Source organism: Pogona vitticeps, chromosome 1 (assembly GCF_051106095.1).
Source record: "Pogona vitticeps strain Pit_001003342236 chromosome 1, PviZW2.1, whole genome shotgun sequence".
NCBI classification, from domain to species: Eukaryota; Metazoa; Chordata; class Lepidosauria; order Squamata; family Agamidae; genus Pogona; species Pogona vitticeps.
The window spans coordinates 250185948-250204358 of NC_135783.1; the positions used below are offsets into that span (position 1 = coordinate 250185948).

General features: G+C 42.0%; 1 protein-coding gene across 1 annotated transcript in view; it reads left to right on the forward strand.

The window, feature by feature from the left end:
* PKP3 (plakophilin 3) overlaps positions 1-18411 on the forward strand; it is a 70627-nt gene that overhangs the window by 43013 nt on the left and 9203 nt on the right. Inside the window, exons 3-8 of the mRNA XM_020784078.3 lie at positions 7154-7242; positions 7846-8591; positions 10564-10687; positions 11119-11323; positions 16092-16266; positions 16892-17009. Coding sequence (XP_020639737.3) covers positions 7154-7242; positions 7846-8591; positions 10564-10687; positions 11119-11323; positions 16092-16266; positions 16892-17009 — 1457 coding nt within the window. The remainder of the gene's footprint in view (positions 1-7153; positions 7243-7845; positions 8592-10563; positions 10688-11118; positions 11324-16091; positions 16267-16891; positions 17010-18411) is intronic.

Consider the following 18411-nt stretch of genomic DNA (forward strand, 5'->3'; position numbering starts at 1 on the left):
GCATGCTGGTACCAGAACTTACATTGTTATTTCTCAAAAATATTACATTATTCTTCACTTTTAAGAAGCAGTTTGCTGACTCCCCTTGGTTATTTGGCTGCTTGCTTGTTTTCTTTACAACACACTACAAAATGATTCACTATTATGCTACTTTTTAAATCCTTATTTTAAAAGGGCCTTCAGCTCCCCCAAATCTCTTGAAAATGTCTCTCCAAAAGTAACATTTTCAAAGTAGCTGGTAAATGTTACTTATTTCTGAATGTTTTTTAAACAGTGCTGCAGGGGTTGTGTTATTTTCTTTAAAGTAATGCCAGTAGTCTTGTATTTTGATTTTAAATAAGTTGTTAGATACAGTGTTGTCACCTTTAACAGGTTACTTCCATGTTTTTATTTACATAGAAATAAGTCCCTCAAGGATAAATGCAATTGCTAATCCTAACTAGAACAAATCCATAAAATGAATGGGGCTTGGTAAGTTAACATTAATTTATGCACTGATGAATTCTCCATTCACCACTAAATTAAGCTGTTTGCTCTTGATTTAGTGGCTGGATTCTGGTTGGAACTTCCAGCTGGATTTCACCGTCTGCACATCCAGATGGACATATAGTTTGCTATTTTGGTCGTTTCTGGTGCTGTTTGGTCCAAATCAGATTACGGCATCCACACATGTTTTGACTTAGAACAGTCCATTCCATTTTAGAGCTGTCTTGCTTCTGTGTGGCACAATGCTAGGGCTACAGGGCTTCTTAAAGTGTAATATGGAAAGCTCCTAATTATTTGTATATTTTATTTTGTTTATATGATTTTTATGCCACTCCTCTAGTGAAAAGACTACTCTAGGCAATTTACAAATAAAATTCGGAATGAATGATATTTTTGTCAGGAAGATTTTGATAAATATTGCCTTCTTGCAATGATTAGCACTCATAGCAGTATTGGATGGGTTTACCGTATGTCTTTTTGATCACCTTTCTTTTTATACTTGCTTTATTTATGGACGTTTAAGAGGAAAAAAATAGTAGTATTGTCGTGCTTTAGTTCATTTAACCTATAGTAAACACAGCCAAAAAAGGGAAAGAATGCTGCTTGTTGAATTCTGGAATTTGATATTGGCAAGATTTCTACAAATCTCTAGATTTCTGCTTTCCTTTGCTTCAAACATTTATCAGGAGATTTATGTTTTGCTTATTCAGGTTAAACGGCAACACATGTCTTACTCTACTTTTAAATGAAATGATTTCTTTACACCCACACTCATAAAATAGACGCAGGAAACCACACAAGCATTTGGGTGGATCAGAGATAAAATGATAAAATACACATCCTAAATCTGAGTTTTCCAAAACATTCTACTTGATGGGCTTTGGCTCAGGTCTCTACGAATGACTGTGCAGCTTCTGAAACACAATCGCTCATCAGGAGCATTCTGGCTGCCCTGATAGCCAGTCCCCTCCCTTCCATTCTCCGGGAACTGTGCCAGATTTCAGCCTTCTAAAAGAAGGACCTTTGTTAAGAAACCACTTGAAAATGTTTGAAATATTTATACAAAGGGAAAAGATGTCTGGGAAAGGAGTGAAGAAGGAGATTGGAGGTGGGGGGGCAACACAAGGAGCTGCACTCATTTCAGAAATTAGCCCAGTCGACAGCATTTCCTTTCACACCTGTTTATCAGGAGTGAGAAATCAATGCAGCCAACAAGAAGAAACATAAGCATATTCCAGATAGAAAAGGTGAGAGGGTGTCTTGCTTACAGCTTCTAACACTTTTGTCTTGGCACTGAAGTTGCAAACAATGAATGTATCTGCACTACATAGTTATAACAGTTTGATACGAGTGGTATGGTGTTTAAATCTTCTGCTAAAGAGCTAGAGTGGGGTCCTTGAAACTAAAGCAATGAATTCTAAATACTTCACAGAATTACAGATGCTCCATAGGATGGGGGCATAGCAGTATAAGCAGTACGAAACTGAAAGGACTGGGTTGCATAAATGCAACTTATTGATTGATTGATTCATTCATTCATTCATTCATTCGATTTTTACCCCGCCCCTCTAGACAACGTCTGCTCTACTTAGAAATACTATATGGGATCCTTCTGGAGGAGGGAATGCTTCAGACCAGATTTCTTGCTTGTTTGATGGTTGCTTGCTTGCTTGCCTAATTTCTTGCTTTGGATGTTTCTTATATCACTGTTGCAGATCTATTCACACAAGCTATTTGTTCAGTTCTGAGAGTTCTGGACTTCCCATTTCTCCCATACATGACATAGATGGTCATTAGGGGCTATTTAGGAGCACTGTACGGGCATTCTGAAACAAATGAGAAAATGTCTAAAACAAATCCAAAGTATGTGGATAAAGGGAATTAAATGCACCTTCTAACCACTGGAAATTCCAAGCAAGAAGTGGAGGCTCATCCCACCATTGCAAAGTGATCCCTACTCCATTGGCACTTCTCACACACAAATGATTTCGAAACAGACATTTCTGTATAGGAAAATAACAAAATAACTGTCACACACAGAGGATAGTGGCTATCATGTTTGTCCCACCTTTACAACTATAACATCCATCTTGAAATTGACACTGTTCCACACTGTTTCAAGGGCAAATGCAACACAATCACCTGTCTTGTGTCATTTATCTTCTACGTTGTTGTAGCCAAAAGATACACACATCTATCTGAACAAGGGCACCTTTAATTATTACTGCAATTCTGATTTTTAATCATGATGGAGATGTAGAATATCTTTCCAGCATGTGTTGCCATTCAGAAAACACGTGGAGGTATCATTACCCATAAGGCACCATGCCAGAACTCAGTACATTCTGTTCTGAGATATTATCCAGGAATTGATGTGTAGGTGGAATTTGAAAAACCAGGATAATATAGTCTGAGCATCAGAAAGCAACCATAAATAAATGGATATCAGGAAAAGAAAGGACCAATGCATTAGTGTAAGATGGAGGAAAATTAATAGTTTTCAATTTCATGAATTTGAAATGGTGAACAGAAGTTTCTCAACAATAATCTAAGCAAGGACAAAACATCTTTATATAAGAACTGCAAGCTGCAAAATCAAGACCTCTATGAAAATATGAACTGGTCATGGAACAACTGAGTGGTTCAAAATTGGGAAAGGAGTACGGCAAGGTTGTATATTGTCCCCCAGCTTATTTAACTTATATGCAGAATACATCATGTGGAAGGCTGGACTGGAAGAAACCCAAGCCGGAATTAAGATTGCCGGAAGAAATATCAACAACCTCCGATATGCAGATGATACCACTCTGATGGCAGAAAGTGAGGAGGAATTAAAGAACCTTGTAATGAGAGTGAAAGAGGAGAGTGCAAAAAACGGTCTGAAACTCAACATCAAAAAAACTAAGATCATGGCCACTGGTCCCATCACCTCCTGGGAAATAGAAGGGGAAGATATGAAGGAAGTGTCAAATTTTATCTTCCTGGGCTCCATGATCACTGCAGATGGAGACAGCAGCCCTGAAATTAAAAGGCGCCTTCTTCTTGGGAGGAAAGCGATGACAAATCTTGACAGCATCTTGAAAAGCAGAGACATCACCTTGCCAACAAAAGTCTGAATAGTCAAAGCTATGGTTTTTCCTGTCGTGATGTATGGAAGTGAGAGCTGGACCATAAAGAAAGCAGACCGCCGAAGAATTGATGCCTTTGAATTGTGGTGCTGGAGGAGGCTCTTGAGAATCCCCTGGACTGCAAGGAGAACAAACCTATCAGTTCTAAAGGAAATCAACCCTGAATGCTCACTTGAAGGACAGATCCTGAAGCTGAGGCTCCAGTACTTTGGCCATCTCATGAGAAGAAAAGAGTCCTTGGAAAAAACCTTGATGTTAGGAAGGTGTGATGGCAAGAGGAGAAGGGGACGACATAGGATGAGATGGTTGGACAGTGTCATCGAAGCGACCAACATGAATTTGACCCAGCTCCGGGAGGCAGTAGAAGACAGGAGGGCCTGGCGTGCTCTGGTCCATGGGGTCACGAAGAGTCGGACACGACTAAACGACTAAACACAATGAAAATAGTATGGAGTAATACCTTATTTGATTTAAGATAAAATGGACAGGACTAAACATTTTAAAAAAGATGAACAATTTTTGACGATAGCACAGAGGGAAAATTTTCACACACCCCTCTCCCATGTGAACAGGACATGGAACTGTCCAGTGAGGTGGGTTAATACTTTATTCAGTTTGGTAAGACATCTACATTTCTTTTTACAATATTGAGTAACTTATGGAATTAGTTATGAAATATAATGATGGGCCCAAGCTTATACTGCTTTTGATAGCTGCTGTTAACCTGTGATAGCGAAATTAGGCCTCCGTGATTTTTAATTTTTTTTAATTTCTAGGCAGGGTATATCAAAGTCACTGCATAGTGTTGGAGACTTAGCTTCAGGGAGTGATTGTCACCATTCCCTCCTCCACTCTGTTTTCTTCTCATACCTTTGTTACAAATACTGGGATGCCTGCTCTTGAAAGGTAGAATTACAGACTCATTGGCTGAATTGTATTGTGTAAATTATCTTTGCTGAAGAATGATTGCACCATTGGTAGGGAGAGATTTTCTGTATTTAAAAGCTTCCTACTTCTGTCCCATGACTGGTTTGACTGCCTGTAATCACTGTCATCACACAGAAGTTGTGGAAACTGCAAAATAGGGATAGAAGGAAATCTTGAATTACAGTAGGACCCCCATATCCCCTGGAGATTCGTTCCAAGTCCCCTGTGGATACTGAAAACTATGGATAATAGCGAGTTAGCATGGTAAAAGCAAAAAAGCCAGTAAAAAATTGTTTTCACATGCATTACCAGAACTGGCTACTAGGTAAAGGTAAAGGTTCCCCTTGACAATTTTTGTCCAGTCGTGTTCGACTCTAGGGGGCGGTGCTCTTCCCCGTTTCCAAGCCATAGAGCCAGCGTTTTGTCCGAAGACAAGCTTCTGTGGTCACATGGCCAGTGCGACTTAGACCCGGAACGCTGTTACCTTCCCACCGAGGTGGTCCCTATTTATCTACTTGCATTTGCATGCTTTCGAACCACTAGGTTGGCGGAAGCTGGGACAAGCGACGGGCGCTCACTCTGTCGCGTGGATTCGGTCTTACGACTGCTTGGTTTAGCCCGCAGCACCACCACGTCCCTTGGCTACTAGAGAGCACGCTATGTATTTTTCATTAACAAATATTCATAACATAGTTCCCTCTAATGGCTGGTTCTGGCAAAACATGTGAAAATAGGTTTTTTTTCACCTGGATTTTTTCTTTTAATATTTTTTGTATTTTTAGACTGGATAAGCAAATCAGTGGCTACTGATTCCATGGATAAGGGGGTCCTACTGTACTGAAAATCTCCTTCTGCCGGTGACAACTTCATGTTTCCACATGAGTAAGCTACACAGTAGCCTAGTATAACTGCAGCAAAACAGTTATGCTCTTACATTCAATATGGAAAGTTTGAATTTGAGTGCACTTAATTCTGTGTGCCACTTCTGTGGCTTATTCATGGATGGACATACATAGAACTTGCTTTGTCTGCCTGACATCTGTTATACTGTCTCTTTCCTCTTAATAGTCATGCCTCTATGATGTGTTGTGTATGCCTGAAAATTCCTGTGCTGAGGTTTGCTTCCAAGTAGAGATGCATGAAATAGCTGCACTTTGTATGCTTATTGGGGGGGGGGATCCAGTTGGTAAGAATCACGTCTTACTCTGCCCAACTTGCTTTCCCCCACCCATTCTACCCTGAACACCACCTTTGTTCCCTTAGATGGAATGTAAGCTGCAAGACTCCAGATTGGCATTGACCTATTGATAAAAAAGGTTGATAAAAGGTTGAAAAAAGCTCCCTACACCTGTTGTAGAGGTTGAATTTGTCTGTGGGAGAACTGAAAAGAATGAAGATATCAGAGGGTAATTTAAGGAGTTGGACCTCAGCAGTTATCTTGAAACAATAACTTTTTTGAAATAAGGAATACTCTCTAACAAAATGTGTGTGTTGTGTGCTGTCAAGTTTTCAAGGTATGTCAGATGTTTAGGGAACCTTTGTTACCTTGTAGTGAGTTTCCATGGCTTGGCAGATCTAAACCTGGATCTCCTAGTCCATCAGTTTGACTACTATGTCACACTGGATGTCCCATATTTTTTCAGCAGTAAACAGCTTTTATTCACTAGAAAATATAGGACATCTAGCAATGCTTGCAAGCATCACAGTGACTTATAGAACCCAAAAGGCATGGTTACAGGCAAATTAAAGTGACTAGGAAAATATGGTAGAAATCAGGATATTGCAGGGATAATGAGGGATAGGTTTAGAAATTAGGTTTGGGTCATCATTGTCTAGGTCAGTGGTTCCTAACCTTGGGTCCCCAGAGGGTCTTGGACTAAAATTCCTGTAAACCTTCACCACTAGCTATACTAGCCAAGATTTCTGTGAGTTGTAGTCCAAGAACATCTGGGAACCACTGATCTAGTGGTAAAAGTGCCGACAAGCATTTTAAAGATTGTAGTAGATATCAAATTGAGTTAACAGTGTTGTACAGTGGAGTAAAAATGAGCCCAATGTAGTTTTAGATTGGTTTAGCAAAAACATTCATATCCAGGAACCCATGAAAGTAATAATTATGTGCCATCAAGATAATCCCCACTTATGGTGACCCTTTGCAGGGTTTTCTAAGTATAGAATATTCAGAAATGGTTAACCATTCCCTTCTTCTGGGGGTACCCTGGGACGATGCAGCTTGCCCAAGGCTCAACAGACTGGCTTTTCTTCCAGGCAGCAAAGTGGGAAATCAGATTTCCCACTTCTATAGCCAGATACTTACAGTAATTCATTCAGCATCCAGCCAGCAGGAAGCAAGCAGTAAATCTGTGCTGCTCAGTGGCCAAAGCTCTGGCTCAATGTCAGACATCTCTAGGGACAGGAACACACAAAAACCCTTCTCTCTTAAGATTATGTACGTAATGCTGTAGCAGTCTGAGGAGACAGGACTAGAGGCATAGAGCAGCAGTGAGATAGCATAAACTCACTGCCATTTTAGAATTACAACAGAGAGAAAAATGAAGCCAGATAATCTCAAGTAAGTGTGCTCAAAATCCTGCTTTTCTGTCTTTCTTCAGGTGGAAATGCCTCCAGTGGCCAATATGGCACCCTACAGCAGCAGTTCAGCTCCCGATCCCAAACAAACGGCATAGATCACAAGGGCCCTGTAAGTATGATCTCCCAAAGATGCTTGTGTAATCTTTGGGTTGTAACAAAACACGATTGTATCTTACCAGTCTGTTTTTATTAATATTAAACAATCCAGTTTTTGTCTTCCCTCCTATTATAAAATTTTATCTCATGGTTTGATGCTGTCTTGAAGTGGTACTCTGTAAAGTATGATCCCCCTGGTCTGTTCGAGTGATGGTTCGAAGGCTAGCTATATGTGTTTTCAAGGTACAGCTTAGAGCAGCACCTGCGTGTGATTGACATGCACAATGATCAAAACAAAATGGGTAGTGTGATAAGACCTAGACTGGATGAACCAGAGTTGGAAAGGTTTTCTAAGAGAAGGAGTAAATATTGGTGAGCTCAGTATTTGTCTTATTAAGAGCTCATAAACAGTTAACAAATTATTAATATTTTCCCTTAAATTTCCCATCTTTGAACTGAGCTTAGAGCTAATATTTGTTGGGTGGAAGTTCTGTGAGCAGAGCTACCAAGTGATATTTGTATAGCGTGCCATCTGTGACATTAAAATTCATAGCAGAGTCAATTTGGTTTTGCAAATAGACCTCATTCTGTCCTCTCTTCTTTCTTGCCTCCCCAGATTTACAAACCAATTGCACAGAAAGGTTACAACACTCTGAAATCGACCAGCTGGTCATCTCGCTCAGCAGTGGATCTCAGACCTAACAAGAGGATAGCCACCATCGGCAATGGTGTTGGGCCAAAGGGCCCAGTTTATGGCACAAGTTACACTCTGTCTCAAGCTGCTGCCTCCCGCCCTAGGTCTTTCCATGAGCGTAACTACCGGGCCCATCAAAACTTTGACACCATGTCTCTGCACTCCTTGCGCCTGGCGGATGGGCCGGGCAGCCCTGGGGGTGTGGAGGATCACTACAGCATCATGTCTGAGCAGGTGGATCCCCTGGCCCAGGCAACCCTCTACAAAAACAGGGGAGGTGGTGGTGGCGGCGGCGCTTTCAGGAGATCATACACGTTTGAAAGGCAGATGAGTGCAGGTGCAAATGTTTGCCCCAAGGGGGCCGTTGACTGGATGGATGGTGTGGAGCCCCCCCAGAATAGGGCTGTCATCCGTGCGCCTGCCATGCGCACACTGCAGCGCTTCCAGAGCAACAACCGGTCCCGCTTCAGCACTGGCTCCTTCAGTGGCATCCAGGCCTCTCAAGGTGTGGCTGGGAACTCCTATGCAGGAGTATTGGAACGCACTTCCCGGGCCCCATCCGTGCGCAGCTTGGCTGAGTCCAACCACCATCTGCAAGACCTGCATGCCATTGACATGTATGATGGTCAAAACAACACCCTGATGCGCCAGCAGTCTTTCTCTGGAGGGTGAGTGAGCTGTGGATCAACTTAGAATGGGGATAGTTTATTTCCAATTAAGCTTGTCTGAGGAAATAGGAACAAACCGTTGTTTATTTTTCCTTCAAAAATAGATTTTCCCTAAGACGCCCAATAACTTGGACTACACCTCCCACCAGCCCTGACCATTGGCTGTTTTTAAGGGGAATGAGGGAAAACATATCTAAGCAATCTCTATAGATTAAGAGGGGAATTAATCTCTAGAGGTCTGGGAGTCTCCCTTACCCTCAATGATATGTTGCTGGCTACACCTCTCCTCAAATGCTTTGGGCACTATCCTGCTGTATAGATCTGCCTGTGCAACAGGAGTGATGTACTGGATGCAGCAGATTGCTACTGATAAAACAGTTCCTCTTTCACTTTCAGGGTGCATATGATTCATGTGCAATGACATGAAGTCACATGGACCCTGTAATCAGAAAATGAGCTCTTTAGTTTGTAGCAATTTGGTGCCTTGGGTATGTTACTCATATTGTGTAAGCAGAGCTATGCAACAGGATACTGGCCACTATTTCTACATTTTTTTCCCGGAAGTGGAAGGGAGCAGAAGTTCACTTTGAGTTTTGAAGAAATGCCAGAAACACTCCTCCTACATACCTTAACTCAAGACCTTGCGTCTTCCTTTGAAGAGAAGTGCTATTCCTGGGGGCCTGTTGGAGCCATGCTTCCTACTGTTCAGCCCAATGCTTTTCTGGATAACGGAATGGAAGGGCCTTGACTGGATAGAAGCAGTCTTGGGCGACCACATGCAGCTTGCGGACCACACAGTTCCCACCCTGTCTTTAGCAACACAGAGCATCTGGGAATTTTTCAAAAAAATTACCATTTTTTCCTCTTGGTCTGCCTTTTCTTATTGACTTCATTTCGAAGTGACTAATGCTTATTTGTATAACAAAAATAAAAACCAAGGTATTGTGGCACCTTGTGGTCTATTAGATTTATTTCAGTAGGGGTTTTCATGGATTGCAAAACTGTTCTGCTCTGAGAATATAGATGGTAATTCTCAGGAGCTCATACTAAATAAGCCTGTTAATCTTTAATCTGCCATAATGCTTTTTGTTTTTATATTTTTCATATGTATGGAAACAGACCTACACAGCTGCTTATGTGAAAATTGGTACAGTGTAAGGCAGAGGTGCTTATATGTTGGTTAGCACCACCTTTTGGATCATGCCTTCAATGAAGCAACGACTCGGGGGGGGGGAGTGACCTAGCACAACTCCTGGATCTGTGAGGGAGGCAATTTGGATGTTCCGTTACTTCCTAAGTTTCATATTAAGATTGCTGGAACTTCCTAAAGTCAGAGTGAAGGCAATATGTCAGCTGCCTTATGGCTGGGAGGGCGCTAGCTGCATGACACTGGTGAATATATTTGTCTATATTCAATCCTCCTTTCTTTGACCAATTCCACTTCAGTGGAATTCCACTTCACTGTACTGGACACATCTGCTCTGTACTGCCATTATGAAAGCACAGAATATGGAAGATGTGTATTCTAAGAAACTTTAGTTTCACAATTTTGAAGCAAAGCACCTATGTTTCTAGCCCCTATACTTATGCAACAAGGCATAGAAATGGGAGCAGGGAGTAACAAAAGCTCAGAAATCAGAATAATTCCAAGCAGTTGGTAAGAATTACAACGTCTTGCCCTTCTTGCAGGTATACTGTCCCCTCCTCCTAGCTATCTAATCCTAAAATTCTTCCATCCTCATGTTCTCCCTTGCTTTGTTTAAAAAGCAGTTTTTGAGAAATATAAAAAATTAAAAACTCTTGTTTATCTCATGTGTCAAAGGAGGATAAACACTACAAAGTTATCCAGGTTTGTTTAATAAATGTTTGTCCTTTTTTAAAAGCACCACATTCAGAGGTTCTTTTGTTAGATGCCTCTGTTAATAAGGTGAAGAGTGTGTGATGTTCTCTCTAATGCAGCCTTGATTTTTAGGTTTGATGACATTGACCTTCCATCTGCAGTGAAATACCTGATGGCCAGTGACCCCAACCTACAGGTCCTTGGAGCTGCTTATATCCAGCACAAGTGCTACAGTGACAGTGATGCCAAGAAACAGGTGAGGCTGGAAACAATGGGCATATATCATGAAAGGAACATACCTGCCCAGGATCTGAGCTTGTCTGTTCAAGGGAACCAGCATTGTTGCAGGTTTATTCACTGATGAGCCTCACTTAAGAAGCTGCAGTGTCAATTAATTATGGTAATTCCAGAGCTTGGAATAATATGCTGGCTTGCGTTTTTAACTGCTAGAATTTCCCCAAGAGGACTCTGGGAATTGTAAGCCCTCTCCCCCCCCCCACAAAATTTTTTTTTCCAGGTTTGGATGAACTGATATTTTGCATATTTGCAGAGGTAGGGAAAGGGGATGTTATTTACACTGATAAAATAGTGCCTTAGCTGAAGTGATGGGAACGGTAGACAGTGATTAGCTTTCTCTTCTCTCTGACATATATGTTGCACTCTCTTTCCCTCGCTCTCATGCCACAGGCCCGTAGCCTCCAAGCCGTACCTAAGCTAGTGAAGCTCTTCAATAGTCCTAATCAAGAGGTGCAGCGCCATGCCACAGGTGCCATGCGCAACCTTATCTATGACAATGCTGAAAACAAGCTGGCACTGGTAGAGGAAAATGGGATCTATGAACTGATGCGCACTTTGCGTGAGCAAGATGATGAATTACGCAAGAATGTTACAGGTGAGGAGACATCGCATAAGGCTTGTTGTGGGGCAAAGGAATTTGGGGGCCCGAAGTTCTAGGTTGCCTTGGAAATAATAGAAGAAGAGAGCTAGAGTGTGTAACGGTGGAACTTAAGAGACCCTTCACTATTCTAGCCGGAGTGAAAAATAGTTTTTGTCCTTACCCTGTAGCTTAGAGTAGGCATGAGAAAGGTATAGCCCTGTAGGTAACAATTCCAAGTATTCCTCACCATTGGCTAGGGTGGTTCCTGCTGATTGGAGTTGTCATCTAAGAACATATAGGGGGTCATGTGTGCTCCACCCTTGGTGTAAAAGTTGCCTGATGTTGCAACATACTCCAGCTGGGCTTCTCCAGCAAAGGCCGCATGTGGCTGCACATTGTATTTGCCACTGGGATCTTTCCAAAAATCACTTCCCCAGGAAAAGTCACTCCCTCCCCAGCTATTATATCTAAGAGAGTATGCCATGGATCTCAAGACGTCCTTGTCCACATTCCATGGCTCAGTTCCACTACCTAGAGAATACCCAGATATTACAGTGAGAAGAAAATTAGTTTTGGTGAAGGTATTTTTAATGCCTATTCAGTGGTGAACCTGTTCTTGAGCTGCACACACAAATGACTTTGAAACAGACCCATCAGCTCTAAGACTGGCAATTTGTGTTTCATTTTATATATGCAACTCTCAAATAATCCCACCTTCTTTGAAAGCTCTCCTCTGAGTTGAGACCAGAATGCTAGGATATCTACAAAAAAGACCCTAGGTGAGTACCACTAAACATTAGTACAAGAGCAGGCAGATCTTGGAGAGGTATGTGCGTTTTGAGAGGGATACCAAATCGCACTGTGTAGAAAAGAGAGACAAATGTAGGTGGTGAAGGTGAGGATGAGCAGGGAGCGTAGACATTGCTGCAGGCAGTTTGCAAGTGCCTTTGAATAGGAAGACCTGGAGTACTGAATAGAGAGATCCAGCGAACAGGAGAGATTACATGAGCTTCTCTTACAAAAGGGCCTTTCTAATCCTGCCCAACAGGCTCTGATTGTCTAATCTAATACCAGGGCTAATGGGAAAGTTAGGCCCAGGAGCTATGATGCAATGAGCTTTACCGCTTATTATAAGCATGATGGAGTCTGTGAAAATGGTTTTAGCTGAATACAATTGGAGGATGGCGAGAGTAATCCCCAGATGTAACAGCCCAGGGCACATCTTATTCTGTTCATAAACCTCATACTGGTGGCACAGGTGGAGAAGGAGGGAGAAAGACCATCTGCCTCCTTGCCTGCAGTTGTGTGTGTTTGTATACATGTGTGCCTACATGTGCTTGCCCAAACAGAGTGGGGCAGGGGTTGGTTTCTTTCATTCTGCCAACCTCAGGACAAAAATGTAACATACTGTATGGGCATGTCTCCACTCCTGAGTACAAGGTATTCTGCTGAAGAACTTTGTATGCAAAGTAGTAAATTTGCAGCATCCCAAAGACTGCATTAATATATTTATTGATTTATTACACCACTTATTCCAGCAGCATAGAGATAGCTCACTCTCTAAACTGTAAAGTCATTTCTAAATTAGGATAGCTTTTGACTAGCTATCACCACTAGTCCCTTTCCCCTCGCAAGTCGAAACTTTCTCCACTAAGTGCACCATTTTGAAATGGACACGTTCAAAACCAAATCTGTACCACTTTCCTGCCTCCCAGTCTCATCTCTCTCCCACTTGTTTCCCAGACCAGCGAATCTGGGCTGTTGGAATCAGAGACCTCTTCTCAGTCCATTGGGAGAGTCATAATTGTTATCCCCCCCCCTAATTTCTGAATATCTGCAATTTAGAAAATAACACACACACCCCAGTCAGATGTTGCCTCATACTTACTTTCTTCAACTTTTTCTTTAAATGCTCTGTTTGCTCTTGGGAGTTCTAAGAACAAATATGGGGCTATGCTTGTTTGAGAAATATATCCAAAGTATCTGTTGAATCTATCTGATTCTAGACATGGGTAGGAGATGGGGTCGGGGTGGGGGATAATCTGAGCTTCTGGCCAGAACTCCCTGCAGCTCCGCTGGCTAGAATGGAGAGGGGAGAGAGGCTCAGAGGCAGCCCGTATCCTTTGGGGCCATTTTTGGAACTCATGCCTGCTGGCTTAGTCAAGGCTAAATGAGGCTGATGCCTCTCCTCCTCCTTTACCACTCCATCAGTATCCACCACCACTTGAGCTGGTGTTCAGGCTTCATAATGAAAGGGTGAGGCAGAGCTGCCATAAGACACATTAACCATGCTCCATTTTTTTCTGTGCAAGTTTTGACCTTCTGTTTTAATTTTCTCTCTTTGAGGAGTGTGTGTGAGACATTATGTACCAATCTACTTTGCTTCTGAAAAATCTTTTAAGAATCTCTGTTCTAAATATATCATGAAATTGTACTCTGTGTGTTTTTAATTTCTTTAGCAGCTAGAGTCTAGCTGGTAGTCAGCAGTTCACAGCTGGAATAAATGAAGTGGGATGTGTTAAAACCCGTTCCATTCAGTGTGTAATAGCAGTCACTTATTTTCTATCTCATGGTGCCCAAATATGGAGAATCTGGACCTTTTGTCACTAAGGCATGTCCGCATAAAAAGGAAGAGAGCAAAATTGGTCTGAACAGAGCCAAAAGGAGCTTAAGAGTCAGGCATTATCCTGTTAGCCTTGCAATAGAAGGACCCTCGCTTAAGGAACTGAAGTGAAGGGGTTAGATGAGTTATTTGGAGATAAGAGAGAGGCTCCTGGCAAAGCCGGCAGAATTATCTTGCTCCAACAAGTTCGTGTGATTCAGCCACTCTGTTCTTTGCAGTAAAATATCTCAGTAATGCTGAAGGTGTCACAGGGCTTGGGCTCATACATGTTTCTATATGGTCCCTTGACACAACCAGTGTCTCTTTGTCTCTTTCTTCCCAGACAGCTATCCTATTATTCAGACAGTTGATATGGAGGGTTAATAGACCCTGCCTTCCACTCTGCATCTTTGAAACCTCCTCTGAAATTAGCAGGGTTTGCAAGTATTGCTTATTTTGTAGAATTGGTCCCAATTAGTTGATACTGCTGGCCATGCCAGCTTGGAGATTCTCAGTTCTGATCCTAAAAGATAACTTTTGTGTGCTGTGATCCACACTGTGGTTGGGCATGCTGTGTCAGCCCTTCTATGTCTGTCTGGGGTAAAATCTCCAGGCGGCCCATTCACCGTCTTGAGACCCTCAGATTTAAGGACCTCCACATCCTCAGGAGAGACTTTAGAGAGAAGTCTCAGTATCACAGCTAGGTCAGAGTTTGATCCTCATGGAAAATATCCATTGTTGCTCTGAGATGGCTGCAGTTTCGTATTTGGGATTTAAATAGGAATTGGAACAAATATAATCTGATTTTATTACTTCATAAAAATTGCTGTAGCAACACTCATATGCTCCTTGATTTGCTATTTTTATCTGTTTGGAACTGTTTAATTGCTTTGCAGGATTTAAAGAAGGTTTTGGAAGGGGCTGATTGATATTTGCTTTGTTACATCGATTTTCCAATTCATTTCAGCTGCACTTTAAATAGTACAGTGTGGGAGGCTGCAGGTTTGCTAGTGCTGTGGTTCAGAGACAGTTGTGCAGAGATGTGAATGGCTTCTGGAAAATGCCCTGAATGCACAAAGATACCCAAAACACTTGAAGCAGGGACCTTGATGACACTAGAGAAGTGCCACTGAAATCAGCAGACAGTAGGCTTCATGCTTTCAGACACCGAGTGCATCAGAATAATTTTCTGCGTATTTGGGATGCTTTGTATCATGACTGTAAAGCTGTAGCGAGCTGAGGGGGCTCTCTCTTGGGTTTTTTTTTTGTGAAAATCACCCTGTCTTAGCCTGGTGACATCAGGAAGCTCTTTTGACATCTTTGTCCCTTTGCAAGTGGTGATTGTTGATGAGAATACTCTAGAACAGTGGCACTCAAACTTGGTTCCTCAGCTGTTTTTGGACTGAAACTCTAAGAAGCAACGTTCCATCTAATTTTCATCCCCATTGTGCGGGAGCCTTTGCCATATGCACATGGGGGGGCCTTTTATCTGAAACGTAGAAGTAAACAGGCATTGACACCGGCTGCTGCTGTGCAGCATTGATGGAGCTCTGTGTACACATACTCAGCTTAGAGGGAACAACGTCCAGAATCCTTTACCACTAGATGTTCTGGCAACAGCTTCTGGGAGCTGCAGTCCAAGGACATATGAGGACTCAAGGTTGGGAACCATTGCTCTAGAACAACTTCTAAGTGTCAGGTAATCCAAGATGTAACAGGTTGTAGAAGCAAAAATTTGACACATTACAATCAGTGCCCTGTGTGGAAGGAGCATCTGATTCCCCAGATGTTATTGAACTGCAACTCCCATTTTCCTTCAGCGTTGCCTATTTTGGCAATGTCTCCTGAGAATTACAGTGCAATAAATCTAGAGGGGTGTACATTCCTCTGCTGCAGCCTGCCATTTTGCTGCCAGAGTGATTTCATCCCACAGTGAAATGTCACTGTGAACCATGCCTCAGTTGCCCACCTGAAAAGCTGAAATGTAAATGATCCATCTTATCTCGGTTATTATGAGATCATGTTTATGAAATACTGTGTGCAATAATTATGACGATAAAGGAGTTCAGACTCCTTGAGGATGTTGTGAGATCCACCATGAGAACGCTCTTCCAGCCTTGCTGAAGGATGAATTCTGCCACGATCATTCTCCTTTATCTTCCCTGTCTTGCCGGTTTACAGGCATCTTCTGGAATCTGTCTTCCAGTGATAACCTTAAGGACCGCCTGGCTCGTGACACCCTAGAGCAGCTCACAGACCTGGTCTTGACCCCTCTGTCTGGTTCAGGCAGTGCTGCAATAATTCAACAAAATGCCTCTGAAGCAGAAATTTTCTACAATGCCACTGGCTTCCTCAGGTATTGTTCAGACCAAGACAAATGTGTATTTCATATTGACTGGTGAGAGATGTATTTGAAGAAGCTTGGTGGAAAAATCCCAGGTGAAGCCATAATTGAAAAAAATATGGTCCCCATGTTTTCCACATTTTAAAAGCTTACCTGATGATGGCAGGTCTAAGCGGCTCACATTGTAAGCTAGCCCTTGAACGCTGGGATTCCCATTCATGCTTGTTCAGCCCTCTCTTTCTTTAGTGCCTAATTCATTCAGGTGATCTTAGTCAGCAGCCCTCAACTGATTTACATCTAGGTCAGGATCAAAGGATGGAATGAGGCTATTAATCAGCACATTGCACTTCTCTCTTTCTGTCCAAAATCCACACTGAATCAGCACTTCTAACTTAAAATGAAGTTCTGTATTTATTAGAGGTGCCAAAAAATGACTCTTGGGGGTCTGTAGTAGACTGTAAAATGGGTCACGTTGACTAACAAGAGGGAAGCATCATTTTCTCATTATGTGAATTCAGTTTCGCTGCCTGAGGCAGAGATATTTTGCTTGATAATATGTGTGTACAGATGAGCTTGGCCAAAGTGTAATGGCAGGTTGTTCCTCATGACCACATGTGTCTTTGTGCTTCCCCTACAGGAATCTCAGTTCTGCCAGCCAGCAAACCCGGCAGAAGATGCGTGAGTGCCATGGGCTGGTGGACTCCATGGTCAATTACATCAACAGTTCACTGGAAGTGGGGAAGTCAGAGGACAAGGTATTATTGGCCTGTCTTTTGCTTAACAAGGCTTGGCTTCAGGCTGTAATTATAGTGGGGAAACACTCATTGCATGTGTATGCATGTATATATCGTCCGTCTGGTCCTGGCTGCCAGATGGGCGGTATATAAATCAAATAAATATTAATAATAATAATCCTTGAGTTGGGATTTCTCCATAGCCATTGGCCTTTCATTGGGTTCTGTATCGTAAAATGTCCATCACACCCCGTCTTAGACTGCAGTAGTCCTTTCATTCTCTAAGGCAGTGGTCTCCAACCTTGGGCCTCCAGATGTTCTTGGACTTCAACTCCCAGAAATCCTGGCCAGCAGAGGTGGTGGTGAAGACTTCTGGAAGTTGTAGTCCAAGAACATCTGGAGGCCCAAGGTTGGGGACCACTGCTCTAAAGGACAGTCACATACCTGAGCAAATTGCTAGATGAGGATTTTGTAGCTTGCAGCTGCTTGGTCAACTCCTGTCAGGTGTTGGGAGAGTAGGGTCCTGCTTCTAGACCCCCCCCCCAGCTCATGTTGTAATTGAATTAACTGTTGTGGATATTCCTTATAGCAGCTGTTGCCTTTATGGCAGTGATGCAAAAGGCATCTGCTTCTTAATACATGTTAGTCCCTTATGTCAGGACTAACAAACCATGCACCAGTTATCTGGGGGAAGATGCAGATGTTTTTCAACATTGGAATGATAATGATGGAGTACTTTATATATGTTTTATTTGAAAGAGTCTACAGTAAGTTGATAATACATCTCAAAGTAAAGAGCCATCCTTAAAGCTGAAACATGTTGGATCATTTCCCATGTTACTTTACCTGAAACATTTTAAAAGGCAGTCATTGGGAAACAGTTCAAGGACCTGGCAATTAAACAAGACATTATTTCATACATTGTACACTGTTACCAAGTACTGTATATATTTGATTAAGAACTCCAGCCAGTCATAGTTAGTCAATATTTCTGAGAGAAATGGGATGGCTTTGATTTAATAATGATTAAACTCTCAATTGTAAATCAATCCGATTAAAATGACTATCAAGAAGTACCCAAGATAGTCATATGATCCCCCCCCCAAAATTGCAGTCTTGTTTCTTATAACTTTAAGCATATTATTCACAATTTCCTTGCCTATTTTGAAGCTCATATTATAGCCATTTCCAGCAATTCTTAATTAATTGACATTTCCAAACACTTGGAAGTGTACTTTCAGATAGATGGAGAGAGGTGAGGGAATGACATTGTCAGCAGGATTGAAAGAAAGTACATAAACAATCCTGGAGATTTCCATAGGGCATCCAAAAATTTCCAAAACAGTATCATGTCAACAGAAAAAAATTACAAGAATAACTTGTAATAAAATGACAATGCTGACATCTGTACATAGCATAATTT